General features: G+C 71.1%; 4 protein-coding genes across 4 annotated transcripts; 1 reads left to right on the forward strand and 3 right to left on the reverse strand.

Annotated features, from left to right (window-relative positions):
• Positions 1 to 4,818: 4,818 nt before the first annotated feature.
• On the reverse strand, positions 4,819 to 7,571 carry LOC143173867 (mothers against decapentaplegic homolog 6-like). The gene is made up of 4 exons (XM_076363990.1): positions 7,530 to 7,571; positions 6,651 to 7,052; positions 6,384 to 6,497; positions 4,819 to 5,710 (listed from the first exon to the last, which is right to left on the reverse strand). The coding sequence occupies exons 2-4, from the start codon at positions 7,030 to 7,032 to the stop codon at positions 5,175 to 5,177; spliced, it is 1,032 nt and encodes a 343-aa protein (XP_076220105.1). The 5' UTR covers positions 7,033 to 7,052; positions 7,530 to 7,571; the 3' UTR covers positions 4,819 to 5,174.
• Positions 7,572 to 9,735: 2,164 nt separating this feature from the next.
• LOC143173872 (FAD synthase-like) lies at positions 9,736 to 12,813 on the reverse strand. Its single transcript, XM_076363995.1, has 7 exons — positions 12,616 to 12,813; positions 11,783 to 12,530; positions 11,147 to 11,294; positions 10,852 to 10,950; positions 10,572 to 10,761; positions 10,093 to 10,166; positions 9,736 to 10,010 (listed from the first exon to the last, which is right to left on the reverse strand). The coding sequence occupies exons 1-7, from the start codon at positions 12,811 to 12,813 to the stop codon at positions 9,875 to 9,877; spliced, it is 1,593 nt and encodes a 530-aa protein (XP_076220110.1). The 3' UTR covers positions 9,736 to 9,874.
• Positions 12,814 to 13,312: 499 nt separating this feature from the next.
• Positions 13,313 to 14,404, reverse strand: LOC143173869 (cyclin-dependent kinases regulatory subunit 1). The gene is made up of 3 exons (XM_076363992.1): positions 14,306 to 14,404; positions 13,600 to 13,727; positions 13,313 to 13,528 (listed from the first exon to the last, which is right to left on the reverse strand). The coding sequence occupies exons 1-3, from the start codon at positions 14,362 to 14,364 to the stop codon at positions 13,476 to 13,478; spliced, it is 240 nt and encodes a 79-aa protein (XP_076220107.1). The 5' UTR covers positions 14,365 to 14,404; the 3' UTR covers positions 13,313 to 13,475.
• Positions 14,405 to 20,514: 6,110 nt separating this feature from the next.
• On the forward strand, positions 20,515 to 25,065 carry LOC143173870 (SHC-transforming protein 1-like). The gene is given in 13 exon segments (XM_076363993.1): positions 20,515 to 21,104; positions 21,315 to 21,385; positions 21,695 to 21,758; positions 22,039 to 22,158; positions 22,614 to 22,667; positions 22,802 to 22,853; positions 23,038 to 23,164; positions 23,284 to 23,430; positions 23,432 to 23,450; positions 23,659 to 23,719; positions 23,841 to 24,008; positions 24,118 to 24,380; positions 24,629 to 25,065. Coding segments are annotated over 13 exon segments (1,833 nt in total). The 5' UTR covers positions 20,515 to 20,546; the 3' UTR covers positions 24,758 to 25,065.
• The last annotated feature ends 476 nt before the right edge of the window (positions 25,066 to 25,541 follow it).

Here is a 25,541-nt window from a genome sequence, read left to right on the forward strand (position 1 = left end):
CCCACCCACAGCCCCAACGAGTTATGCCACTGGCTCTGGGGGCACGGGCCGCCCAGGCCCAGCAGCTTCCGCCGCACCAGCGTGCATGAGAACCGGCCACCCAACCCCGGACGTGGAGCGTGGCCGGGCACCAGGCGCGCTGAAGGTCACGGCCACGGCACCGGGCACGGCCACCTCCCCCGCTGCTGCACGGCCACCCAAGCGTCACCTCCCTGGCACGAAGCGAGTTTGACGGGTCTCAGCCCAGCCCCTCGCCGTGTCCTCCAGCCGCCCCGGGGCTCACTGGGGTGTGGACAAGCAGCTCCCAGGGCATGTCGGGGACGCCAGCGTTGCCGCGGGGAGCCGGGCGGGCGCCAACCCCCCAGACGGGGCGGCCTCCCCCGCCGGCACCCCGCCGGCTCCCGCGGTGGGGTTACCATGGAAAGGCGGCAGTGGCGGCGCAGGGGGAGCACAGGCTCCCGGGGGCTCCCGCCAGCAGCCCGCGCGCTGCCAGGAGAGATTTCTCCGTGGTTTCATCATCCGCTGCCCGCCCCGAAGGAGAAGTTCCTGCTCCGCGCACGGGGCAGCGGCCACCCTTCAAGGGCTGGGGTGCGGGGCCGCATTGGCCCCGCATCCCCTGCTGCGCCCACTGCCCGCCCCCACCACACTCAGGCCCGTTGCGCTCGTGCCACGTGTGCACCGAGGGTGCACGGCACCAGCTGGCAGAGCCGCGCTGCCACGGCCTCGGGCTCAGTACCGCGGTGCTGCCAGCAAGGGGGGGCTGGCCAGCCTGTGCCTGGGTGGGTGGCCTCAGAGAGTCCCCAGGACTCGCCACTGACGTTCCCCCCACCCGCTGGTCACCTCCCTATGCCTGGGGCCAGGGGCTTCACACACCCTGCACCCCTGTCCCCAGCAAGGGCACCCCCAGCCGCAGCCAGCCCCCAGCCCAGCCCAGCCCCGCTGCCCCACACCCTCCCCTGCCCTACAGCTTCCCCTTCTCCACGCACCCACTTCAAGTTCCTGAGCCCAGCCCCTCCCTCCGCGCCCGGCACCGGCATCACTGCCGGGGCCTCGAGTTGCCGGCAGCTGCTGCGCGCCTCCGCCAGCGCTGGGGGACCCCAGCCTACTCCCCGTGAGCCCGCAGTCCAGCCAGCCTGGCTGCGGTGGGGGAAACCGAGGCACACCAAGACTCACCCCACGCCAAACCCGGCACCACGTCCCCTCGCCCGGCGAAAGCAGCCCCAGGTCAAGGGCGGCCACGGCCCAAGACGGCAGCTCTCCTCCGGCGCGGGCTGCGGCGGGAGGGTAAATACTGCACCCCGCCCCGGGCAAACAGCCGGCTGGGGGCAGCCAGGCAGGGGGGGACAGGTACAGCAGGGCTGGGTGCGCGCGGGGCAGAGTCCACTGGTGCTCGGCGGGTGCTCCTGAGACGCCAGGCCCGGTGGGCACCCCTGTGCGGACCCTTGCCAGTGGCAAGCAGTGAGGCACCCACCGCCGCTACCAGCATGCCAGGCCCGGCAGGTCACCGGCATGGCGCAGCATGCGGGGACACGGGGACACCCACCCTCCATTCCCCCCTCTACCGGCACCGGCGCAGCTGGGGATGCGGCCGAGCTGCTCGCTGGGCCAGGAAGGGCGGTGCGATGGTGGCAGCACCCCGTCACCCGTGGGGTGAGCCCACGGGGGACCCCGGCCGGATGGCGGCACCACAACCGGAGCCCAGCCGGAGGCTTGGCAGCCGCCCCGGGAGGCGGCGGGGACCTGCCCGTTGCACTGGTTTCCCCCGTGCGGAGGGACCGGGAACAGCCCACGCGTGACCGCCACCCCACCCCACGGGCGACGTGTCCACCGGCTCCAGCGCGGAGTGGCGGCGGGCGGGCACGGTCGGGGCGCGGAGCACCGCCCGCTCCCGGCGCACGGTCGTGGGGAGCAGGGCGCGGGAGCGGGCGGTGCTCCGCGCCCCGACCGTGCCCGCCCGCCGCCGGTACCCGGTAGCATCCCGGATCCACGCGACTCACCGCAACCGGGCTGCAAAAGCGGTCGCCGCACCGGTACCGCTACCGGTCGGTCAGTACCTCCGTGCAGACCCCGTCGGTGGGTCCGTCCGCTCCCACCCGCCGCCACCGCCGCTCACCTGCGAGCCCCGCCCGAGCTACGGGCCGGTCCCGGGGCCCCGGCCCCGCCTCCGCCTTCACCTGCCGTCGCCGCGCCCCGCCCGCCCCCCCCCCACCCCCCCGCTGCCGCCGCCGCCGCCGCCGGGGCTCCAGGAAGCGCCCGCCCCCGCCCCGCTCATTGGGCAGCGCGACGGCGGTCCGGCCTCCTATTGGTGGGGGGGGCCCGCCCATCAGCCCCGCCACACCACCCCCCCTCCCCCGGGAGGGCGGGGGCCATGCGGGGCCCCCCCAGGGACCGGGGTGCGGTGGGGGGGGGGCGCTGGGGGGGAGAGCTGAGTCAGAGGCGCGGGACGGCGGCGATTAACGGGGCCGCGTTTGGACCGACCCTGGGGATGGGGGGGGCCCGGTACGGCCCCGCCGGCGCCTCGCCCGGTGCCAGGCGCCGAGCGCGCCCCGCCCGCTGCGGCCGCCGAGGCCGGCCCGCCCCGCTCCGCTCCGCTCCGCCCCGGGGGCACGGGGGGAGGGCGGTGTAACCGGGCACGGGAGAGCCGGGCACCGAGGAGGGGGATGGAGTACCGGGCACGGGGGAGATGGAGAACCGGGCACCGAGAACCGGGCACCGAAGGGGGGGATGGAGTACCGGGCACGGGGAGGGATGGAGAACAGGGCATCGGGGGGGGGTGAATGGAGAGCCGAGCACGGGGAACCGGGAATGGCGGGGGATGGAGAGCCGGGCACCGAGAACGGGGAACTGGGGGGGACGGAGAGCCGGGCGCCGGGGAGCCGGGGCCGCGGAGGGGCGCGGCGCGGCGGGGCACACACACACCCCCCCCCCCCGCTCCCGGCGGCGCTGGGGCAGGGCGCGGCGGCGGCGGCCCCCCCCGGAGCGGCCCCTCCGCAGGTGCCTGGGCGGGGACCCCGCGTAACCTGTTTGGCCGCCGCCGGCCCCCGGGAGGCAGCGGCGGCCCGGCCCGGCCCGGCGCTCACCTCGCCTCACCCCGGCCCCCCCCCCCCCCGGCTCCTGACTCAGAGCCCGGCCGCTGCCCGGCGCTGGCGGAAAGTGTGAGCCGCCGCCGCCGCCGCCGCCGCCGCGGGCTGCCAAGGCAAACACCGCCCCGCGCAGACGTTATGTCAGCCGGGCGGGCGGGCCGCGCCGGGGGGCACCGCTCCAGCGCCGGGGCCGCCCCCCGTCCCCCGCCCGCCGGGCCCCGGTACCGGGCACCTGCCGCCGCGCCGCGCCTCGCCCAGCCTGCCCGCTCCCTCCCCGGGCCTCGGAACTCCGCTCCCCTCATCTCCGTCCGTCCGTCCGTCCTTCCACCTGCCTCGCCCCCCCCCCCCCCCCCCGACGCACCTCCACCTCCACCACCTCCCTCCGCACACCGTCCGTCCGTCCGTCCGTCCGTCCGTGCACCTGCATCACCTCCCTCCGGCCGCCTGTCCGGCCGGCCGCCCCCCGCCCATCCCCTGCCCGGCCACGCCGCGGGGACCCACCCGCCGGGCTCGGGGCTCCCGCGGGGGCGGCGGCGGGGAGAGAAGGGGGGGGAAATCCGCAGAAAATCCCCTCCGCGCCGCTGCCGGCGACACCCGCTCCCGGCCCCGCGCCCACCGGCCCGAAACCGGCCTCCCACGGCCCCGCCGCTCCCCGCGGAGCCCCCGCCCGCCCCCACGGGCCGCCGCTATCCGTAGCCGCCGCGCTATGTCGGTGCCGGTGCCGGAGCCCTCAGTGCCCGCGGCTGCGCTCCCGGTGCCGCCCGCTCCCCCGGGGGCGGTCCCGACGGCGCGGCCCGCACTCACCTCTTGCCCGCGAGGACGCGGCGGGGCCGGGGCCGGGCGGGGGCCGCGGAGCCGCCAGGCCCGTCTCAGCCGGGCCGGCGGCGTGGCAGGAAGGACCGGGCGGTCATCGCGGCCCGGCCGCGGCCGCCTGCAGAGGGCACTGCCGGTCCCCGGAGCCGAGCCCCGCGGACGACGAGCGCGCCGTCCCCGCGCGGTACCGACACGCGTGGGGACACGGGGAGGGGGGGGGGGTGTCTTTGGTGCCGGTGGCACCGTTTATTGGGGTTACAAATACCAGACGCAGCCCGGGTACCCCGGGACCTCCAAGGCTGCGCTCGCCCGGGGGGGGGCCCCGCGCTGTTCTGGCGGTTGGAGGGGCTCGGGGGTCCCCCAAGCCGGGGACATGCCGCGGGAGACCCTGCACCGGCCCCAGCGCCTGTCCCGGGCCGGCCCCAAGCTCAGCTCCCGCTCAGCACCTCTGTCCCAGCTGTGCTGGCCCAGGCCAGCACCCACCCCAGGGGTGCTCACCTGCCCCTGCACCCGCCCCAGGGGTGCTCGCCTGCCCCTGCACCCGCCCCAGGGGTGTTCGCCTGCCCCTGCACCCGCCCCAGGGGTGTTCGCCTGCCTCACACTCGCTCCAGCTGTGCTCACCTGCCCCAGAACCTGCTACACACTTGTCCAGCTGTTCTAACCTGCCCTACACCCATCCAGCTGTGCTCACCAGCCCCACACTCCAGCTGTGCTCACCAGCCCCACATCCCCACTATGCCAGCTCACTCCAGTTCCCCTCATGCCTGCCGTGACCCCCTGGCCCACAGCCCCCTCCACCGCTCTGGGGCTCTGCCCCACCTCCCTCCCCTCCTGCGGCCCCTGGCCTCCCCCAGACCTGCCCCGCCCCTGCACACCCTGCCCTGGCCACCCTCCCCGGGCCTGGGCCTGGCTGCCTGCAGTGCGGGGGTCTCCTGCATCGTGCTTGTCTTTTTTTACAAAAATAAGATAAATTAAAATAAATTTAACCGTAAAAATAAAAAAAAAGAGAGAAAGAGATTAAATAATGCCCTGCGTCAGCGAGAGACCCGTGGCTGGGATTGGCGGGTGCTGGCAGGGCAGTGAGCCAGGCGCGGGGGGCACTGGACCCCCATGGGGCTGGGGCAGAGGGTCCCAGCGAGGGTCCCCTGGGCCAGGACGGCCCCACTGCAGCACAGCCCTGGAAGGCTGGGGGCAGTGTAAGGGCTGCCCCCCAGCTCATGCCCCCCTTGCACCCACCTCAGGGGGGTCCCTGGCACCCCCTCCGCCAGCCCTAGCCCCTCAGCGCGGCTGGTTCAGCAGGACCTCCAGCCAGCATGGGCAGGAGGTGATGAACTGCCGGGAGTAGCAGGGCCCCCAGCCCTTGGCAAAGCTGATGCGGATGCTGTGGGGGTCACAGGGGCCCTCCCCAGGGAGCCACTGGCCCCCTGTGCCCCCTGCCCGCTCGTAGTCGAACACCTTTGCCGAGTAGCCGGGCAGCACCTTGAGGACAGTGAGCCCGCGGGTGCCGGGGGGCCCCAGGGTGGGCGAGCTGACGAAGATGGGGTGCTCGCTGCGATTGTAAGCCCACACGCCGCCTGGCTCCCGGCTCAGCAGCAACCCCCGGCCGATTTTGCCACGCGCCCGCCGGACAGCACGGCTGCGGTGGGCGGCTGGCAGCTGGCCCAGGCAGAACCCGCTGCCCCGTGGCAGCTCGCAGAAGACGTTCACCGAGGCCTCGTGCACAGCGTAGAGGCGGCCCACGCGCGTCCGGTGCTCCCAGTAAGCCAGTTTGCACCAGTAGCCATCCTTAATGGTGCTCCGCGAGAGGCTGGTGTCTGGTGGGGGAGAGCAGAGCTGTCACTGCTGGGCAGAGCCACCCGCTGCTGCGCAGGCACGGCCAAGCCACGCAGCCGGAGGGGCCAAGGGGAGAGGTGATGGCGGAAGGGGTGGGCACAGGGGGGTCTGTGCCCTCTGGTTCATGCAGGGGCTGGCAGAGCAGACAGACGGATGGACGCGGCGCCCCGCAGATGTCCCAGCACAGGCTCTGGCACGGGGTGTGAGTCACTGGAGCCACTGCACACCGGCACGTAGGGCTGGGCCATCCCCGGCCACCGTCCCTGGGGACTGTGGTGAGTGGGGTCCCTGGGCGAGGGGAAGGTGGAGCCCTGGCAGCCAGCAGCCTGGTGGCCAGCAGCCAGGCTGGAGCCACGGCTGTGTGCGTCAAGGCACATTGTGTGTCCCCGTGGGCAGCGCTTCCTCCGGCGGGGAGCCCGGCGCCGCCAAAAATAACAGGAGCCGCGGTGGGGGGGCTGGGCCCAGGCTGGTCCCCTGGCAGGAACCCCTCACCCCGCGCCGGAGCCTTTCCTCCCGTGGGGGTGGCTGCCAGCTCTGCTCCCCAATTTCTGGGCTTCTGCTGTACCCCGACCAGCACTGGGGTGGAGGCAGAGCTGCCTGGGGGAGCGGGGCTGACACTGCCTGACACCCCCCTGCACGGTGGGACCCTCTTACCACGCCAGTCCCCACCATTGTAGCTGAACTCCAGGAGCTGGGTGCCGGGGTGCTGGGGCTCGTCTGGCCAGGAGGGACCACAGGATGCCTTCGAGTAGGGGGGTGGCGGGGTCTCTGGGGGGGGAGAGAAGGGGGTGAGGGGCTGGGATGCATGTCCCGCCCCCTGGAGCCCCCCAGAGCCCTTCGGAGTCCTGAGCCGGCCCCAGGGACCAGAGGTCGGAGGGTGGGCGGACAAGGAGGGGCTCCGGTGGAGCTGCTGGCACTCACCGGGCGCAGCCAGGCGGCTGAAGTGGTGGGGGTTGCAGCAGAGCACGGCTGTGTCCCCGCAGCCCCCCCGGCCCCCGGCACAGTAGCAGAGGTGCTTGAGCTCGTGGGGCTGGCGGAGGTCGGGCCAGCGGTAGAGGCGGCAGAGCAGGACCTGGGGGGGCAGCACCTGCTTGGCCCCCCGCGGTGCCCAGACACAGCCGGACTCCCAGGCACCCCGGCTCTCCACCGCCTGCACCAGCAGCTCCAGCTCCTCGTCCTTCAGCTTCTTGAAGAGGGCGTGCGCTGCCGGTTTGAGGGCGCCAGGGCCGTCCTCGGGGCCAGCTGCTGCGCAGCGCTGCCGCCACAGCCGCCTCACCAGCCCGGCACGGCGTGAGCGGAACATGGGGCGGCGGCAGGGACAACCTGCGGGACGGGGACAGGCGTCACCCCCCCCCGTGCTGGGAGTGTGCTGGGGCTGCGGGGGTCCTTGGCGGGGACCTGGCGCATCCTCCCGCGCTAGCAGAGTCGTGCTCCCCTTCCCCGCCGGGGCCCTGGCCCATCCTCCCGCGCTAGCAGAGTCGTGCTCCCCTTCCCCGCCGGGGCCTTGGCAAGGCCGCCCTGCCCGGGTTTGCCACTGCCAGCGGCTGCCAGTCCCCCGTGTCGGTGCCTGTCCCCACAGACACATGAGGACACAGCGCTGCTCCCCAGGGGGACAGGTGTCCCCAAGGTCACGTGGGGACGTGGCCCCAAAACCAACCCCCTGTGCAGGGGAACCTGCCCGTGCTGAGACGGTGAGGGTAGGGGTCTGCACGCCCCTGCCTGCAGCACCCCCCCACCCCCCTGCCACCCCCCCGATGCAGGGCTGGGTGAGGGGTCCCCGGGGAAGGGGGTCTCACTCACGGCGGGTAGCGGAGCTGGGTGCGAGGAGCCAGGGCTGCGCATGGGGCCGCACTCTCAGGGCGGCCGGCACGGCTCTGCCCGCGGCGCACTGCCGCCAGGACTTTTTCCTGTGCCGGGACAGACTCTCCCCTCCCCCGGACCTCCCCGTTTGGGGAATTCATTGATTCGCCCCGTCCTGGCCAGCCCTGGGGCCGAGCTGCCGCCAGGGCCAGGATGCGGCAGCAGCACGGCAGGCACCAGACGCGTGGGCTCCGGTGGGCAGCGATGCCCAGCACCACGTTCCTGGGGCTACCAGAACTGGCCCGGCTCCAAGGGCAGCCGGGCACAGCCAGGAGCCCGGGCAGCACCGCAAACCGCACTGGTGCATGGCCACAGGGCAGGGTCCAGGCTGGAGGAGCCGACCTGGGCAAGGGGGGGCCATGGGGTGCAGCAGCAGGGCACCGTCCTGGCAGCCCCCATCCCTGCCTGTGACCATGCAGGGGGTGCAAGGACTACCTGAGTCCCTGATGGCACCCTAGGCAGGGGTCCCTGCCGCCCCCCAGCCCTCCCTGCGGCCAGGGCCCCCCCGCAGGCACTGGGCGAGGGTGGGAGCCCGCTCCACAACAAAGTGGCTAATGTAAACGGGACCCTTATCCCGCGCCGGGCCGCGCTTCCTGCTCCTGACTTCCCGCTGAGATAAGGGAGGCTGCGCTGGCGCCAGGCGCTGCCGCCGAGGCCGGGGCGCGTGGAGCTTCCCCTGCACCAGGGCCAGGGGCTGCAGGCAGCCCCTGCACCGGGGCCAGGCACCGGCACCGAGCCGGCGCAGGCAGCACCAGGGCACGGTGGGCTCAGCCTGCTCAGAGACCCACAGCCATCCCCACGGCAGGGCCCCAGTGCCCCATGCGTCCTGCCGGCCGTGACCTTTGCCGCAGCTCCAGCCAGGCTGGGCCCTTCGGGGACATTTTGCTCCAGCCGCTTCCCGCTGGCTCTTGGCAGCACCGGTGCCGGCTGGGTGCGCAGGGCCGGGGCAGGAAACCGCCTGGAGCGGGGACAAGCGGAGACGCTCTTTAAACAAGGGGCTGAGTCACGTGCAGGGATAAACCTGGCGGAGGGGCAGGCAGAGCCACGGCCCCCTGCTCCTGCGCCTTGGCCCCAAGGGGCCTGGGGACCCTCGGACCCAGGCAGAGGTGACGTGCGGGCTGCGGTGACTGGGTCCTACCCAGGGTGAGGGTTGGAAGGTTTGGGGGGGAGATGCATTCCCAGAGCCCTCCCCAAACACACCCAGCTGGTCAGGCGCCGCGCAGGTTTATTGGGGTCTTTGCGATCGCGGCGGAGGGGTGCAGGCTGGAGTGGGGTCCCAGCCCTGGGGGTCCGTCAGCTCCATCAGCACGGGGCGACAAGCAGTCCTGGGGAAGGGAGAGAGGCACAGGGGGTGAGGACACCCTTACCAGCACCAAGACTGCACCCCATCACCCCCCAGGAGCACCATGGCTGGGCCCCCGTCACCCTGTCACCTCCCAAGCACCACGGCCAGGCCCCTGTCACCCCCCAGGAGCACCATGGCCAGGCGCCCATCACCCCCCAAGCACCACGGCCGGGCCCTTGTGACCCCCCAGGCACCACAGCCAGGCCCGTCACCCCCAGGAGCACCACGGTTGGGACCCCGTCACCCCCCAAGCACCGTGCCGAGCAGGCAGCCAAGGGCAGGGCACTCACCCATCACGCCGGGGCAGGCAGGGGGTGCCGGGCGTCCCGTGGCGTCGGGGCAGGGGAGCCGTTCCCTAGTCCAGCAGCTCGTGGATGCACCAGCTGCAGAGCAGGAGGTAGACGCACTCCCGCAGCAGCCGCAGCAGCCAGGAGCCCAGGCGCAGCCCCAGGGAGGTCTCGGCGGGTGCCGGCAGTGCCACTGCCCGTGCTGCTCGCCTCGCAGCGCCCGGCGGACGGGCCGCCACGGTCCGGAGGAAGCGCATGGCTGACGAGGGATCAGCGGGGTCTGACGCAGGGCGGCAGCCGCGCCGACACATGGGCCCCTGGCAAGCGCTGGAACCTGCCCCATTCTCTGTGCTTCAAAAGCCTCCACAATAGTGGGCGCGGGGAGGGGGCACTGCCCGGGGACCCTTTTGTTCAGGCAGAGCTGGCCTCACCCCCCCGTCCCGCTCCTGCCAGAGCCCCATGGGGCCCGAAGAGACTGGCATGGCCAAGCGCGAGCGCAATGCAGACTGCAGGCTGAGCGCAGCAAGTTTATTCAGTGCTGGCAGGCAGCAGGTTTATTCAGTGTCATCCCCAGCAGCGCCAGGGACGTCTGCAGGGGAGCCGGCCGCCAGCAGCGTCCCAGCAGAGCCTCCCCGAACACAGCCCGTGGACCTTCAGTGGCGGGAGGTGCGCTCGTCTTCCTCGTTTTCCAGCTGGTAGGCGGGCCGGTAGCTCTCCCGGCCCCGGGCGTCGGTGTAGCGCAGCGCCGGGTTCTTCAGCGTGTTCGCCATGCTCCCCAGGGAGGTGTAGCTGCAGAGGGAGAAGACGGCTGCAAGGCTGCACCCAGGGGCATCAGCCGTGCTGAGCAGGGAGGGCAGCACCAGACACTCACCCCTTGTCATAGAGGACACAGTAGGGGACAAAGAGCTTGCGTAGAAACTCCCAGATGTCCCGGTAGGACCAGTCCTGCAAGTGGAATTGGGCAGAGATTGCTGCAGAGGCAGGCGGGCTGCCCCCTCACCCCCAGGGAAGCCAGCTGGCCCCCTCCAAGAGCACACAGGAAAGCCAGCTGGTCCCCGGCGCCCCAGAGCACCCCCGTCCCTCCCAGTGCCTCCCCAAACACAGGAAAAGCCCCCAGCGGACAGGACGAGCCCTGCCTGACAGCATCAGGCAGCCTGGCTGCAGCGAGGGGCACCCACAGCCGCGCAACGGGGCAGGAGATGCTCTGAGGAGAGGGGGAATTGGGAGGGAAGCTCTCCGGGGTGGCGGTGGATTAGTGCCGGCTTCCAGCCCCGTCACTTTAACCTGCCAGGCTTGCTCCCCTGCCGAGCGGGGCCAGCCCCATCCCCAGAGCAGGCGGACGCCACGTACCAGCAAAGGGTTCACCCGCATGTACTGAGGCCAGTCAGGGTCCGTCACGCACATGGGCATCAGGGTGCGCGAGTAGGGGTCCGTCCGCCGCGTCCCCATCAGGACGGCCTCCAGCTGCGGCTGCTGCTCCTTCAGGCGGGCCAGGGCCTCCCGGATGGAGCCCTCCACCGTGCAGAGCTGGATCTTGTACCTGTGCAGACAGGACAGGCAGCTGCCTGCCGGGCTGCAGGAGACACTGCTTGTCCCCCTGCCTGGCGGCCCACCCCTCTCTGCCCCGTACCTCTGGACAGTCGCCTGGATGAACTGCTCCATTTCGGGGAAGGGGGACACGATGCGGATGTAGAGCACCTGCAGCTTCTCCTGCCTCGCCGGGTACCGCCTGGGGAGAGACCCGTCGCAGCTGGGCTCTGGCAGCCGGAGGCAGGGCAGCCGCCCAGTCCCCATGAGCTGGGCCCCAGGAATCTGCTTGCTCCCCTGGAGCAGGGCAGGGGAGAGCCCTGGAGCCCCAGCCGGGGCCTGCGGGACCCCCTCAGCCCTGCCCCAGGCTGGGCCGGTGAAGCCCCGCAGCCGGGTACCTCTCCACAGCGGCGTGGACGAGGTGCAGCAGGGCTGTGCAGTCCTTGCCCCCGTTGAAGCCCACGCAGAGTTGGGCCAGGCTGTACCGGTCCAAAGCCTCCTCGATGGTCCGCAGTGCTGCTGCCACCTTCTGCCCCAGGGCCGAGCCTGCTGGGAGGGGATGGTCGGTGCCCATCCGGGGCCACGTTGCCTCGGTGCTGCCCCAGGACCTGCGGCACCTCACCCTCCGGGCACCTCTTGTCTCCAGACACACGGCGAAGCCACTGCTGGTACCGTAGCCTGGAGCCAAGAGCTTGTGCAACCTGCAGGTCTGTGCCACGGATGGGACACAGGGATCCTGCCTGCACGGGAGAACTGCGGCAGCGCTCCCCCTAACGCACACTGCGCTTTCAGAGACCGGCACCGGCCAGCCCTAACTGGGATTATGGGTCCCACTCCCACCTATGTGGGACGAGGCCCATTGCAGCTGTGGCACCAGCGAAGCCTCAGCACCCCTCAAGCCCCCCAGCACACCAGAACAGGCAAGCTCTGCTCCCAGGCCGGTCTTCCCACTGCCCCGGCCCTGCTGGGCTGCAGGGTCTGCACAGGAGCAGCATGGAGGCACCAAGCTGTGCTGCAGCACCGCTTCCCTGTACCTGACTCAGCCAGACCATAAACCTCCGCGGCTGCTGGCGAGATGCAGTCCATCACCAACGGCACGACAACGTGCGGCGGCAGCTTCTCCATCAAGAAGTGATACGCTTCCTCCAGGTCCTGCTCCGACTCCGAGTCCAACGTCAGCTTCACGCGGTAGTAGTTGTTGGCCCAGTCTGGGTAGGAGCCCAAGCTGACGCGGCCCTGGAAGGTGGCGTTGGCCTGATCCAGCACAGGCGTGATGAGGATCTCATCAGCCGCCACATAGATGGCACGGGAGTGGAAGCGGGTCTGCTCGCTGCGGAAGAGGTGGGCAAGGCCATCCAGGGCGCGCTCCATCAGCGCCGGGATGCCGGGGAAGACGTAGACGTTGCGCACGCTGACCAGCGGGTACTTGAAGGTGCCACCCGCGCCGTAGTTGAGGCAGGAGGACTCGGGGACGCGAGCCAGCTTCATCTCGGGGCACTGCGCGTCCGTCTTGCCGAAGAACTCGTGCACCAGGGCCACCAGCTCGGGGTGGGGGGCGACCTTCTCCCCGAAGGCCCTGGCCACTGCCTCGAAGGTCACGTCGTCGTGCGTGGGGCCGATGCCCCCCGAGGTCAGCACGTAGGTGAAGCGGGCGGCGAAGGCGGCCACCTCGCTGGCGATGGCGTCCACCTCGTCGGGCACCACCGAGATCCGGGCCACCCTCACGCCCAGGGCGCGCAGCCGCCGGCACATGAAGAAGGAGTTCGTGTCCTGCGTGTGGCCCTGGGGGGACGGAGACACCCGTGACGGCGGGGCGCCTCGGGCCCGCCCGCCCCCCCCAGCGGGCCCGGCTCGCCCCCGGCCGCACCTTGAGGATCTCGTCGCCGATGACGATGATGCCGGCGGTGGCGGCGGAGCCCCGGGCCGCCATAGGGCGGGAGGCCGCCATAGGGCGGGAGGCGGCGGCGCGCAGGGCCCGGCCCGCCCCCCGCAGCGCCCCCCACATGGGCCCGACCGGCCGCCCGCCCCCGCCCGGACAGGCCGCGATACCGGCCCGCGCTCTCATTGGCCGGGCAGCATGCCCGTCACGAGGCGCTGCCGGCACGGGTTGGCCGGGAGGCGGGACCCGCGGGACGGAACCATCGCGACGGACGGGGACGACGCCCGCTTCCCCCCCCCCCCCCCCCCGTGGGTCCGCCCGGCAGGCGGAGGGCGGTGGCACGTGCGCCTCCTCGGAGCAACGGGAGCTCCGCCCACCCGGCACCGGAGCCCTCCCGCCGCCGTCCCCCCACCGCCCCCAAGCCCCCCCCGGATCTTTTCCCACCCCCACGATGTCCCCGGAGCCCCCCCCCCCCCCCCCAACCACCGGGAGGAGCGGGGGCTGCCCGCCCCCCCCCGGGAGCATGGTTGCTCTGAGGAACCGGGAGCCTCTCAACGCCGCCGCCCCCCCCCCCCCCCCGCACACCGGCACGGCAGACAGGAGCTCCCAAACATCCGTTTATTGAAGCTTCGGAGCGCGCTCAGGCCTCGCGGCAGGAAGGGCCCCCCGGTACCGCGGCCGTGCTGCCGCTGCGGCGCCCAGGCGGCACCGAGGGTCACGGGCACCTGCCGGCACGGCACGGGGCGAAGCCCCCCCGGGAGGAAGAAGAGGAGGAGGAGGTGGAGGAGGAGGAGGAAGGCGCTGTCTCAGCTCAGGCGGGCCGGGGGCTTCGGCAGGCCGGGGGCCGCTCACTTCTCTGGCTTCTTGGGCAGCGGCCGGCGGAAGAGCAGGATGTGGGGCTCTGGGGGGGGGGGGGGAGGGCGGTGTCAGGCCAGGCCCCCCGGCCGCCGCCCGTCCCCCCGCGGGGCTCACCTGGCTCGTGGACCATGTAGTGGACCCAGCCCTGGCTCTGCTGCACCCCCAGGTTCCGCCACTCCGACTCCGACAGCAGGTGGGTCTTGGGCACCAGCTTGGCGATGTCCTTGGGCAGCATCACGTGCCTGCACCCCCGCACCCCTCAGCCCGGCACCGGGGCGCCCGGGGAGCGGCACCCCCCGGAACACCCCCCCCACCCCCCCCCGGCTGGAGTTTCCCCACCGGGGAGCCGTTAACGGGACCACCCCCGGCCCCGATGCGGAGCTGCTACCGGGACGCCCCCCACCCCCTTCACCTGGGAACCGTTACCGACGTAACTCCCCTCCCGCCCCACCGGGGAGCCGTGACTCGCTCGCCTGGCCCACTCCCCCCAGCGAGCCGTTCACGGCCTCCCCCCGCCCCAGAGAACTATGGGTGGGACCCCCCCCCCGGGAACCGTTACCCGGACAGCCTCCCTCCCGCCCCACCGGGGAACCATCGCTGTCGGGGGCACACGGAGGGTGTCCTTACCCCCCCCTTACCAGGCAGACGTTAACGGGACCCCCCCCCCCCAGGGAGCCGTTAACGGGACACCCCGCTCTTACCGAGCAACCGTTACGGGGACACCCCTTCCCCCCCGCCCCCCCCCTAGGGAGCCGTTACCGGGACGCTCCCCTTCCCGCCCGCCCGGGAGCCGTTACCGGCCCCCCCCCCGCCGCCTCACCGGTACTCGAACTCCTCGTCGTCGTACTTGTCCGAGTAGTAGATCTGCTTGTGCGCCATGCCGGCGGGCCGCGGTCCGCCCCCTTCCCGGCAGCCCCCGCCGCGCCCCTCGCCTCAGCGCCCCGCCGGGCCGTTGGCGCCCCCGCCCCCCACGGCGCTTTCAAACGCCGCCGCCCCGCGCGCCCATTGGTCCGCGCCGCATAGCGGGCCGCGCGTCATGGGGCGGTGCGGGATTCCATTGGTCGGCGCTCGTGGGGCGGGGCGGGCCCGCGGCGCCGCTTCCTGGCGGGTCGGGCACCGCCCGCTATTGGCCGCTCGTCACGTGACGGGGGCGCGGTGAAGCCGCGCTGGAGGGCGTGGGCCGGAAGTGAGTGGCGGCGCGGCGGGGGGAGGGCGGGCGGTGCGGGCGCCGCGGCCGCCGGGACCGGAGGAGACCGGCGCGAGACCCATGGTGCCCCGGTGAGCGCGCGGGCCGGCCCGGGGCGGGGGGGCCGCGCCCGGGGACCGCGGCGGGGCCGGCGCGGCCTGCGCAGCCCCGCGGGAGCGGCCGGGCCGTGCGGGGCCCCCGGCGGCAGCGCAGGCCCCGGGCTCCCGGGGCGGGCGACGCCCCGCGGTGCCGGGCTGCGCCCCGGGGAATCCCCGCGGCGGTGGTGCCGCTGGGGCTGAGTCCTCCCCGCTCGCCGGCGCGCACCGCTCGCCGCCGCTACCTTCCGCGGCGCGAGCGGGGGGTCCCGCCGCAGCCGCCCCCGGGGCCCGGCGCTGCCTCCCTCGGCGCTGCGGGGGCCGGGCCGCCCTTCCCCGCTGCCTCTGCGAGCCCGGCGCAGGGGAGCCGAGCGGGGGGCTCGGGGCCCCGTGGGGCGGGCCCGGCCCGGCCCCTTCCCTGGGCGGCCCAGCCGGGGCCGGCGGCGGCGGTGCCGGGCTGTGCCAGCTGCTCGGTCGCCTCTGGGTCTCGGGGTGACTCCGGTGCCCTGGACACCCCCCCCCCCCCCCGGCGTGGCGGTCGCTGTGCGTGCCCGGGGCCGCTCGCTGGGCTCCGGCTTGTGTTGCCCCATCCCGGGCGCTGAGGGACGCGTGCCGGTGTGGTGCAGGGGAGCGAGGCCGGCTCGAGGGACGCTGTCAAGGCCTGGGGAAGACTCCCGGACCCCAGGCTGGCGTGACCCCCGGCGGGGACGGGGCACCGGTGGGGTTCGGAGGGATCCTCGGCCTCCACGATGCCTGGGTGCAGCCTCCTGCCGTCCTGCCTTCAGCCCTGCCTGTGCTTTGATGCTTTGGAGGAAGGCAGGGGGTATCCGGAGCAGACCCAGCTATCGTGGACAGGGGTAGATATTCCCCATTGCAGGCCTATGCCTTCCCCCCGGCAGAGTGTTTTGTCTGTGCGTCTGTCCGTTGAAGGCTGTCCCTGCTTCTCTGGTTGAATCTCTCCGATGGGGTCACCCGCACGCTGCGCTGGCCCCGGGGAGGCCCCAGACGTGGGGTCCGAGGAAACGTGACCCGGGCCCTGCCCGCCAGGTTGGCGCTGTGGAAGCCTGTGGGCAAAGGGCGGCTCTCGGCAGCTCTCCCCGGGGACACCCTGGCCTCAGCCTGTTCCAGAGGGGTCCAAGACGCTGTGTCTTCCCAGCCAAGCAGGGACTGAGGATGCACCCGTAGCCTGTTGGTGAGGGAGCACCATGGCTGGGCTGCCTGTGCCCCCGGGAGCTGCGTGGGGCAGCGTCTTCTCCTCGCGGGGGACACAGCTGGGCCCCGAGGAGGCTTCGGTGAGGCTGAACACCCCAGGTCGCGGTCCTGATCCTCCTTCCCTGCCACCAGCCTCAGTCCCCAGCGTCCAAAGGACCTTGTCGCTGCCTTTGCTCGGCAGCGAGTGACCTGGCACGGTACTGCCGGGCCCTGCCCAGGGCCAGTCTGCACTGCTGCACTTGCCAAGCGGGGCCCTCCTTATCTCGCTGCCTCTCGAGCTAATCGCGTTGGCGCCCGCCTGGGCTCCGGCGCTGCCTTCGCAGGCCCCAGATAAGGGCATGATTGCTGCAAGGAAGTAAATCATGTTTGCTGCCCTGCACTGCTCGGCTGGCCCGGCCCTGACCGCATCGGCTGGGCACTGGGGGTGGGAGTGGGAAGGGCAGTGGCTCTGGAGCTGCTCCTGCTTCGCTTGCCTTGTTTTCCCCTTGCAGAACTTCCTGCCCCTCCTGGCTCCCCTCTCGTAGCCTCCTTCCGTGACTCCCTTCTTCACTGCTCCCCTGGGGAGGAGAGGGCCGCAGCCCCGGGGGCTCTGCGGGTCCTTTTGCGGTGGGGTGGCATGTGGGCAGGAGGGAGCAGCTCTGCCCTCTGGGCTGCCTCTGTTCTCCCCGCCTTGCGTGTGGCCCTCTGGGCGCTGGTTTTGGGGCTGGGCAGGGATCAGTTCTGAGACCTGTCTTGGGTCATGGAGTGACTCTTGGTCCCTGACACCATTTGCCGGTGGGGGCAAGGTCTGAGCAGAGCCAGGCTCGGCCTCGTGCTCTTGCCCCAGCACATCCCAGCTCCGTCCTCCTTCATGTGGGAAGCAGGAGGCTTCCCTGGCTCTCTCGCCCCGTGTGTCGGCAGTGTGTTGCATGGCTGCTACGGCCCCATCCGCCTGCGGTCAGCGAGGAGGAGCAGGGTCTGTCTCTTGGCGCCAGGGCCACCACCTCGGCGGTCTGGGGCAGGGCTGGCTAACTCCCTGTTTGTCCCTGAACCGCAGGTCAGAGTGCCAGACGAGAGGGGCTGTGTGTTTCTGTTCCCTGCCCAGGGCCTGCCCTGCCCTCCGCCGGCGATGGAGTACGTGGTAAGGACTTCGGTGGAGGGCTAGGTGGCTTCGGTGGTGGATCCTGCCTCCCCTCTTTCCCCGCTGGCAGGGCCCTGGCCTCCTCCCCAGGTCTCCACTGGCGTCTCCTGACCCCTCTTCTGAGTGGCGGAGCGGTTGCGCGCAGGAACGCATAGATGCTGTGTGATGCTGTCGTGATGTATGGGGGGGAAAAAAAACAGCTGTTGGCTGGATTTGAGTGTTTTTCTTTGCTTCCCCCCTGCCCTGGAGGCTTGGGGATGGCTCTACTGTGGCCACTGTCGGACCGAGGCGGGGGGGGGGTGTCTCCTGCCCCGGGCGAGGCGTGTACATGCGGCAGTGGCCAGCACACGGCTGCCTGCTCCTCGCTGCGATTTCTTGCCAAACCACTGGCGTGTTCCAGGTCTCTGACTCAGCTCCCAGTTTGTGTTTCCTGGGAGGATGTCAGGCGCTGGCCCGGTAGCGGGGCCCCAAGCGTCCCCTCTCTTGCTCCTCTTCCTCGCCCCGGGCTGTGCGTGAAGTCCCAGCCCCAGGCACCTGAAATTAGCCCATGTCCCTCTGCCTCTCCCATGCGCGGGGAGGATCTGGCCGATCCGGTGCCTCTCCTTGCTGCTGGGGCACAAGGAGCGGTTGGGCCAGGACGTTGTTCTGGCTGCTCCGCTCATCCTCTGCTGCAGGGGCAGGAGCTCACTGCCGGCCTGTCTGGCAAGGGGAAGGGCTGCTGCCTGCTGGATGGGGCTCAAGGGCTGCCTGTTCAGGCAGGACTGTTTTTCTGTGGCTCTGCACGCGTCTCGGTTTGCCTTCTGCGCTCTGAGCCTGCTGCGAAGGGGTCTCTGATGCCCTGGGGTGGGCTCTGGGGCTGTGGCGGCAGCGGCGGCAGCACCAGCACCTCTGGTCTCCAAGGGCTGGGAGCAGCAATACGTCTTGTCCCCAGATGGTGCAGGCTGGCAGGGTGACGTGGGCCGGCTAGCCTCAGGAGGTTCTGATAAAATCAGAAATTATTCCATTTTGTAAAAGCAGAGGCTTGTCTGAGCAGGGGGCTGCGGCTCCTGGGGTGCGCCAGCCCCTTGGTGTGTGTCGGGGACGGCTGCTCCGAGCCCTGTCGCCTGTCTGGGCAACAGCCGGGGCCTGGAGTGGTGGGAAGGGGCCAAGGAGACCCCCCTGCCCCTGTGCAATTCCCTCCTGCTCTTATCCCGGCAGGGCCCTGGGGAAGCGTCGGGGCTCACAGAGCCTGTGCTGCCGTGCCAGGGGACCCCAGCCCCACGTCCGCCAGCAGCCGGGCCCTCATGGGCAAACCCCAATGCCCTGCGCCCGTTCGACGCCGCCCAGCTCGGCTCCCCCCCGGCAGCCGGGGGCTGCGGCTGGCCCGTTGTGGGGCTGGCGGCTTCCTGGCTCCCTGGCCCCAAGCTTCCTGCTTTTCTTTAGAGCAGCGGCGCTGCCGGCCACGGGAAGGTCACAGCGCCGAGCGGCCGGGGGGCCCCTGGCGGGGACGAGCGCTTCGCGGGACGGCTGGCGTGGGCTCACTGCGCCCGTGGGACCACCGCCGCCGCCGGCGGCTGAGGTGGGGGCTGGCACTCGCGGAGGCAGCATGTGCGGCCAAGGCGATGCTCCGGTGCCGGGAGGAGGCTGGTGACAGACCCGCCGTCGTGAGCCGCAGCCCCTTGCGCCATGCAGGAGGCTATTTCCAGCTCTGTCCTGGCTCCCATTTCCCTGTCCCTGTGGCGGCGTGCCAGCGTTTGGGAAGCGGGGCAGGCAGCCGCCAGTGCTGAGCAGTGCTCCGCGGTGGGTCCAAGCAGGGAGAGCCCTTCCCTTGGGCTGGGTTTTACCCAGTTTTGGCTCGGTGGCCAGTTTTGAGGAGCGCCTGGTGCCTGGGAAGGCCCCAGCCCATGGCGGGTCAGAGGGGTTGGGCGCCGTGGGGCTGCCCAAAATCCCTGCTTCAGCCCATGGGAGGTGGAAGGGGGGAGAGCTCTTGCCCCCCAGGGAGGCTGGCGCGGATGAGGCCGTGGAGAGTGGCGCAGGTGCGGGCAGTGTGGTCAGGCTGGCCCGAGGTCCTGCCGGTGTGCTGGTGCATCGAGGACGGGGGAGCGGGGGAGACTTGCCCCTGACGCCCCCCACCCACAGGTGGGGGCTCTGCCCGGCTCCCCGCGGTAGAAGGGGCTGAGGTTTGCCCCCTGGCACGCTCTCACTGCCCGCTCCCACTAGCTCCGCCTGTGACCTTGATTTTTCTGCTCCAGATAGGCGCTGGGTCCCCACCCCTCGCCGGGAGCCCCTCCTGCGCTGTGCCCCAGCCCGCGCGCAGCCCCCGCCGCGGGCAGAGCCTGCCCTGCCACCCGTGAGTCAGCACGGCCCTTCCGATTAGCGGCAGCCCCTTCTCCTCTCCCGGGAGGAGCCGCTGCTCAGCGCTGGCCGGGATGCGGGAAGCAGCAGCAATTAGCAGCAGCCGCCTCTCCTGCCGGCTCCCTGCCGTGGCTGGGGGCCCACGCTGAGCCCTGCCTCACCCGGCGGACAGCCCACCTGTATCCTGCTCCCGGGCATCCTCCTCTTCCTCCCACCAGCCCTCCGGGCGAGATCGTGCCCAGAGCCGCACTCTCAAAGGACTGGATGTCCCTGCTTCCCAGGCAGCCGCGAACATCGGCAGCATCTCAGCATCGCGGCCCCCCCGGCTTCGGGCGCCGCTCCCCCCTGCAGAGCCCGGGGAGCCAACGGCGGCTGCCTGCCACCAGCACGTGGGTTGTGTAGCACTGGCTGCCACAGAAGGACCTTGTTTGCTCCTGGACGGTGCTCGGAACGGGGCTGGGCTGGGCTTGGATGCGCTCTGTGGCTGCCTTGTCTCAGGGCTTTAAATATTCATGCTTTTGATTTCCTCTTAGCGGCTGGTGGCAGCGGGGCAACGCAGGGGCTGGAGCGAGCCGGCTGGGGCGGAGGGCAGCCGTGCCGGACCCGGTGGCAGGGCAGAGGGGGCCAGATCTGGCCCCGGCTGAAGACAATGGGATTTGTTGCCGGTCTGGTGCAGGAGCAGCGCGGGGCCACGGGGTTTGAGGACCTCCAGGCTGGGGGCCGAGTGTGCTGAGCCCCCCTCCCCGAGCCGGCGGCTCCCCGGGGCGTCGCCGCGGCCCCGTTTCCTCCCTGCCGCGGTGGGAGTGGGGGGTTGCTCTCCGTCTGGCTGGATCCACGCATCCTTGCTGACGCCGATCGCAATCGATCGGCTGCGACGGTGCGGAGCCGGGCAGCCCCCGGGCCCGCTGCCTGGTGTCCTGGGGCCGGCTCTCCCTGCCAGCCATGCCGGGCTGGCGCGAGCCTGGCGTGGAGCTCAGCCGAGGCTTCTGCTTGGCTTCCCGGCGGCTGCAGGTGCTTGGACTCTCCATGGGGCCCCCGTGAGACCCGGCCAGCTGCCTCCACCCTGCTGCCACGCGAGCCGGGCTGGCCCCGGCCCTTCTCATCTCTCTCCGGCATGGATCTCCTGCAGAAGAGCAAATACAGCCACCTGCGGAATGAGTCCGTCTCCTCTCTGGAGGAGGCGGTGGGGGGCCTGGGGGTCCCGGCCTCCCCAGTGGAGTCCCTCGCAGGCACGCAGTCTCTGCCTGGCTCCCTCTCCTCCTCCTCCCTTGGCCCTGCGGCGCCTCTCGGGGAGCTCTCGCCCGAGTCGGAGGACAGCCCCACCACCCTCTGCTCCTTCTTCCCCAAAATGGCCAACCTGAAGCTCTCGAACCCCGCCAACCTGCTCAGCCTGCGGGGCTCCTCGACCGGCGGCAGCCCGGGAGAGCCCGGCCCTGCCGGGACGCTGGCACCAGCACCAGGGGGGGCTACCGGCCCCGACTCAGCAGGACCTGTCGCTGTCTGTTCCCAGGATATGAACAAGCTGAGCTGCGGGAAGAAGACGCGGGTGGAAGGCGGCCAGCTGGGGGGTGACGAATGGACCCGCCACGGCAGCTTCGTCAATAAGCCCACCCGCGGCTGGCTGCACCCGGATGACAAGGTCATGGGCCCCGGGGTCTCCTATCACGTCCGGGTGAGTGCTCGGGACTGGGGGGGTGTGGGAAGGGTCATGGTGGGGATTTGGGGACCTCCTGGCGTGCTCCTTGGCGGCGGCAGGTGGGCAGTGGGATTCCTGGGGAGGTCACCGCTGCGGAGCCAGGGGGCTCGGGGCCCCGGCCCCCTCCCCGGCTGCGTGGGGAGCAAACCCCAGGGCTGGCCGGGCTGACCCTGCTCTCTCCCCCAGTACATGGGCTGCGTGGAAGTCCTCCAGTCCATGAGGGCTTTGGATTTCAACACCAGGACGCAGGTCACCAGGTGAGCTCTGCCTCTTCCCAGGGGCTGCTGCTTTTGGGGGAGGCGGGGGTACGAGCCCCGTGCAAGCCTCTGGTGGCATGTGGGGCTTTCGGTGGGGGCCGGGCTGCCTGCAGCCCCATCAAATATGAACGCCAGCGCACTTCCCCTGCTTGAAGAGCCCTGGCCGGTGCTGCCCCCGAGGGCTTTCCGCTCGTCACCCTGTCCCTTCCGTGCTGGTCCCTGCATCCCCGGCCCTGTGGTTGTGGGGTCACAAGGGAACGGGGAGGGCAGGCACTAGGGGGGACTGACATCCTGCTGTGCTCCCCACAGGGAGGCCATTGGGCTGGTGTGCGAGGCCGTGCCCGGTGCCAAGGGAGCCGTGCGGAGGAGAAAGGTGAGGCTGGGCTGGGGAGCTGCTGGGGGGGGGGAGCATGCTCGGCTGTCTGGGCACAGGGCCGAGGGCCGGATCCCAGCCCGGCTGGCCGTGCCTGGGCTGGGCAGCCTGAGGCTCCGATCTCCCACCGCGGCTCAGGCCAGCGGAGCTTGGCAGGAGCAGTGGTGAGGAGGAGGCGCCCATCTCTGCCGTGGAGGGTGGTAGGATATGCCCTGTCCCCCCACAGCCAGGCTGTGTCTGGCCTGGGGAGCCCTTTTCCCATGCTGCCGTTTGCCCCCAGCCCTGCGGCCGCTCCCTGAACTCCATCCTGGGCAAGAGCAACCTGAAGTTTGCCGGCATGCCCATCACCCTGACCATCTCCACCAGCAGCCTCAACCTCATGGCTTCTGACTGCAAGCAGGTGAGAGCGGGGAGGTGCCGGGGGCTGGGCGACTGGCTTTAGATGAGCAGGAATCCTCGTGTCCCCCATCCCATGCCCTGCTGGGGCAGGGGATGTCCCCAGCCTCCCTAAGGGATGTCTGGGTGGGCTGTGTGATCTGCTGAGTGCCCACCTCCCCCTGGTCCCCAGGGGTGAAGAGCGATAGCCCGCGTGCTTTGCAGGATCTGTCCTGGAGACTGAGAGATCCAAGTCCCCTGGCCTGGGGCCGGGTCTCCTGGTTTTGACCCCGCTCTTGGTGGCCCTGTTGGTGCCCCAGCCCTTTTCCTGGTGGCCTGTGGCTCATAACCAGGGCTCCGGAGGCTTGTAAGCCCCCGTGCCGGGCCAGCCCTGGGAGGAGCGCGGCAGGCAGGAGGTGCCACCTCTGGCTGGGCACCGAGGAGCTCCTGGCTGTGTCCAATAAACTCTCTGCCTTGCAGATCATTGCCAACCACCACATGCAGTCCATCTCCTTCGCTTCTGGGGGAGACCCGGTGAGTACACAGGGTCCCCATCCGCGCGTGCCCTGCCCCGTGCTAGGGATCGGTGCCTCTCCTGCCCTCTCCCTGAAGTCTCAGGCACCGCGCTCCCCGGCAGCCCTGTCTCACCGCTGGTGTCTCGCCCACAGGACACAGCCGAGTACGTCGCCTATGTTGCCAAAGACCCTGTCAATCAAAGAGGTGAGGCTGCTGCCGAGGGTCCTAAATGCCGGAGCCCCGTTTCGTGGATGTTTAGGCGCAGCTCAGTGTGGCGGGAACGGAGTGGGTGCCCCGTAAGGAAGCTCTGGGGTGCATAGGGCAGGCTCGAGGGGTGGAGAACTCAACGTTGGGGTTCCACACTCCCATCCCACCATTCCCTCCCCAGCCTGCCATATCTTGGAGTGCCCTGAGGGCTTGGCGCAGGATGTGATCAGCACCATTGGGCAGGCCTTCGAGCTGCGGTTCAAGCAGTACCTGAAGAACCCCCCAAAACTGGTGACACCTCACGACAGGTAAGGGCAGGGCTAGGTGGGAAGGAAGAAGGTGGGAGGGTGTCCGAGATTGATTGGGTTTGGAGAGGGGATGGAGCCCTGGCTGCTGTCAGCTGCTCATCTGTGCCATGCCCTCTCAGGATGGCGGGGTTCGATGGCTCTGCCTGGGATGAGGAAGAGGAGGAACCGGCCCCCGATCACCAGTACTACAATGACTTCCCCGGCAAGGAGCCTCCCATCGGGGGGGTTGTGGACATGCGGCTGCGGGACGGGGCTGCTCAGACCCCAATCACTTGGGGCCACGCTGGTAAGGCTCTGGGCATGTCCTCATGGGGAGGCTTCATGTTACAAGGGAGATGCAGGGACCCCGACGGTGCTGTGGGCTCTTCACTCAGGGTTATTCCACCACAAGATCCGTGGCCACCTGTCTCCCTGGCACCTCTAGCAGCCCAGGGTGTGGGGAGCGGGAAGGGATGGGGAGCGCAGCAGGGCTCACCGCCCGCTTCTCCCTGCAGCCCGTCGGCCAGACATCCGGCGGGGAGTACGACCCCCGGAAGCAGCACGCTCCTGCCCAAGGTAACGTGATGGACCTGGCTGGTCCCTGTCTGCTTTCCTGGACCCCAAGTGCTCCGAGAGCAGGCACTGGTGTTGGGGCCGAGGCAGGCTGGAGCTCTGCTGACCACAGTGCTCTTGGCAGCAGGGAGAGAAAAATACCCGGCTCCGGGGGGCACGTCCGGCCGCACGGACCTGTTTGATGACCCGTCTTACGTCAACGTGCAGAACATGGACAAGACACGCCAAGCGTCGGCCGCTGGCACCCCCGCAACGGCCAACGGCAGCGCCCAGAGAGACCTCTTTGACATGAGTGAGTGGGACGGCAGCCGCAGCCGTGCCTGGGCTCGGGGGTCTGTCCTGGGCTGGGGGTGGGTGCCTGTGAGGTCGGTCCCGGACCGCCCGCTCCTCCCTCCCTGCAGAGCCCTTTGAAGATGCCCTGCGTGTGCCCCCGTCCGTGCCTGTGGGGCTGCCCCCTGCCCAGGTGGTGGCCTCCATGGAGGAGCAGCTGAGACGGGAGCCCTGGTACCACGGGAAGATGAACCGTAAGGAGGCCGAGAAGCTGCTGAAGGTGAACGGAGACTTCCTGGTGCGGGAGAGCACCACCACCCCGGGCCAGTACGTGCTGACTGGCTTGCAGGGCGGGCAGCCCAAGCATCTGCTGCTCGTCGATCCTGAGGGAGTGGTGAGTCCATGTAATGTGCTGGGGACAGAGCTAGGCACAGCTCAGGGGGGCCCTGGGGGTTACAAGAGCCACCAGGGCACTGGGCTTCCCCGCCGCTCCTCAGGGGATCCCTCTGGAGAGGGCCTGGCGGAGTGTGGGGGTGAGGGCTGCTCCCCCCAGCTCGGTGCGCAGCTCCTGGGGGCTGGTGGCTGCTTTGGCCTCCCCCAGGCATCAGCAGCCTCCTGAGTGCCCCTTCCCCGACCCCCCAGGTTCGGACAAAAGACCACCGCTTCGAGAGCGTCAGCCACCTCATCAGCTACCACATGGACAATCACCTGCCCATCATCTCGGCCGGCAGCGAGATGTGCCTGCAGCAGCCGGTGGAGAGGAGATTGTGAGCGCCCGGGGGCCCTGGCGTGCAGCCCCCCGGCCCTGCTCCCTGCCCCAGGGAGCCCTCGGACTCTCAGTCGGGTGCTCTGCCCAGGACTGAGCATGGACTTGGCCAGGGATGGGGCCTGTTCCCCTCTGCCACGAGGAGCTGGCGGCCGCGGGGTGCAGGGGCAGCGTGGTGTGAGCTGCCTGCGGGGCCAGGGGCTGTTCTTGCCGAAGCCCCTGCCTCCTCCCGGCTCCAGCCTTCGCGCAGCAGCTCAGCTCCTACCAAAACCTGGCCCTGCTGCGGCTGCTCTCGCGCTCACCGGCGTGGGCATGGGCTCAGGGCTGGTGGACCCGAGCCCCCCCCCCCCCCCCCCCCCAAGCCGGGGGGCAGCCCGGCCTCGTCCCCTGCCCCACGGGCCATGGGGGGGGGGGCTGCAGGGGGGAGCTCTGCTCCCCCAAGCACAAGGCCCGGCCGGCCCCACGCCGACTGTACCCGATCACTTTACGTGTTAACTCTGTGCCTTGACCCCGCAGGTCCCACACTCTTATGCAATGCCGCGGGCGGGGGGCTGGGGACAGTGTCCCCCCCTGCGCTCCCAGCCCCGGCTGTGCCCCTTCCCGGGACGTGCTCCTCCACACCCCCTCCCTGCTCCACCCCCCCACCCCACCCCCCCCCCCGGGGGCACGGCCGGCTCCGGCAGCTCCGGGGGGCGGTGGGAGGGTGCACCCCACACCCCCCCACACCCCCCCTTTTGCATGCACGGTGTTACTCCCCCCAAGCCAAAGCGCAGCCCTGCCCCTCGCAGC

Source organism: Aptenodytes patagonicus, unplaced genomic scaffold, assembly GCF_965638725.1.
Source record: "Aptenodytes patagonicus unplaced genomic scaffold, bAptPat1.pri.cur scaffold_373, whole genome shotgun sequence".
Classification (NCBI taxonomy): domain Eukaryota; kingdom Metazoa; phylum Chordata; class Aves; order Sphenisciformes; family Spheniscidae; genus Aptenodytes; species Aptenodytes patagonicus.

Bases quoted from the DNA above. Each gene is read 5' to 3' on its own strand.
- LOC143173869 (XM_076363992.1), bottom strand. From the start codon at position 14,364: ATGGCGCACAAGCAGATCTACTACTCGGACAAGTACGACGACGAGGAG. The intron at 13,728-14,305 runs GTGAGGCGGCGG...GCGGGGGTGCAG, and splicing joins GACGAGGAGTTCGAGTACCG to GCACGTGATGCTGCCCAAGG. The intron at 13,529-13,599 runs GTGAGCCCCGCG...CCCCCCCCCCAG, and splicing joins CTACATGGTCCACGAGCCAG to AGCCCCACATCCTGCTCTTC.
- LOC143173872 (XM_076363995.1), bottom strand. From the start codon at position 12,813: ATGAGAGCGCGGGCCGGTATCGCGGCCTGTCCGGGCGGGGGCGGGCGG. The intron at 10,951-11,146 runs GTACCCGGCTGC...GTCTCTCCCCAG, and splicing joins GTCCACGCCGCTGTGGAGAG to GCGGTACCCGGCGAGGCAGG. The intron at 10,011-10,092 runs GTGAGTGTCTGG...CTCCCTCTGCAG, and splicing joins TGTGTCCTCTATGACAAGGG to CTACACCTCCCTGGGGAGCA.
- LOC143173867 (XM_076363990.1), bottom strand. From the start codon at position 7,032: ATGTTCCGCTCACGCCGTGCCGGGCTGGTGAGGCGGCTGTGGCGGCAG. The intron at 6,498-6,650 runs GTGAGTGCCAGC...CTCCCCCCCCAG, and splicing joins CAGCCGCCTGGCTGCGCCCG to AGACCCCGCCACCCCCCTAC. The intron at 5,711-6,383 runs GTAAGAGGGTCC...CTCCCCCACCAG, and splicing joins CAATGGTGGGGACTGGCGTG to ACACCAGCCTCTCGCGGAGC.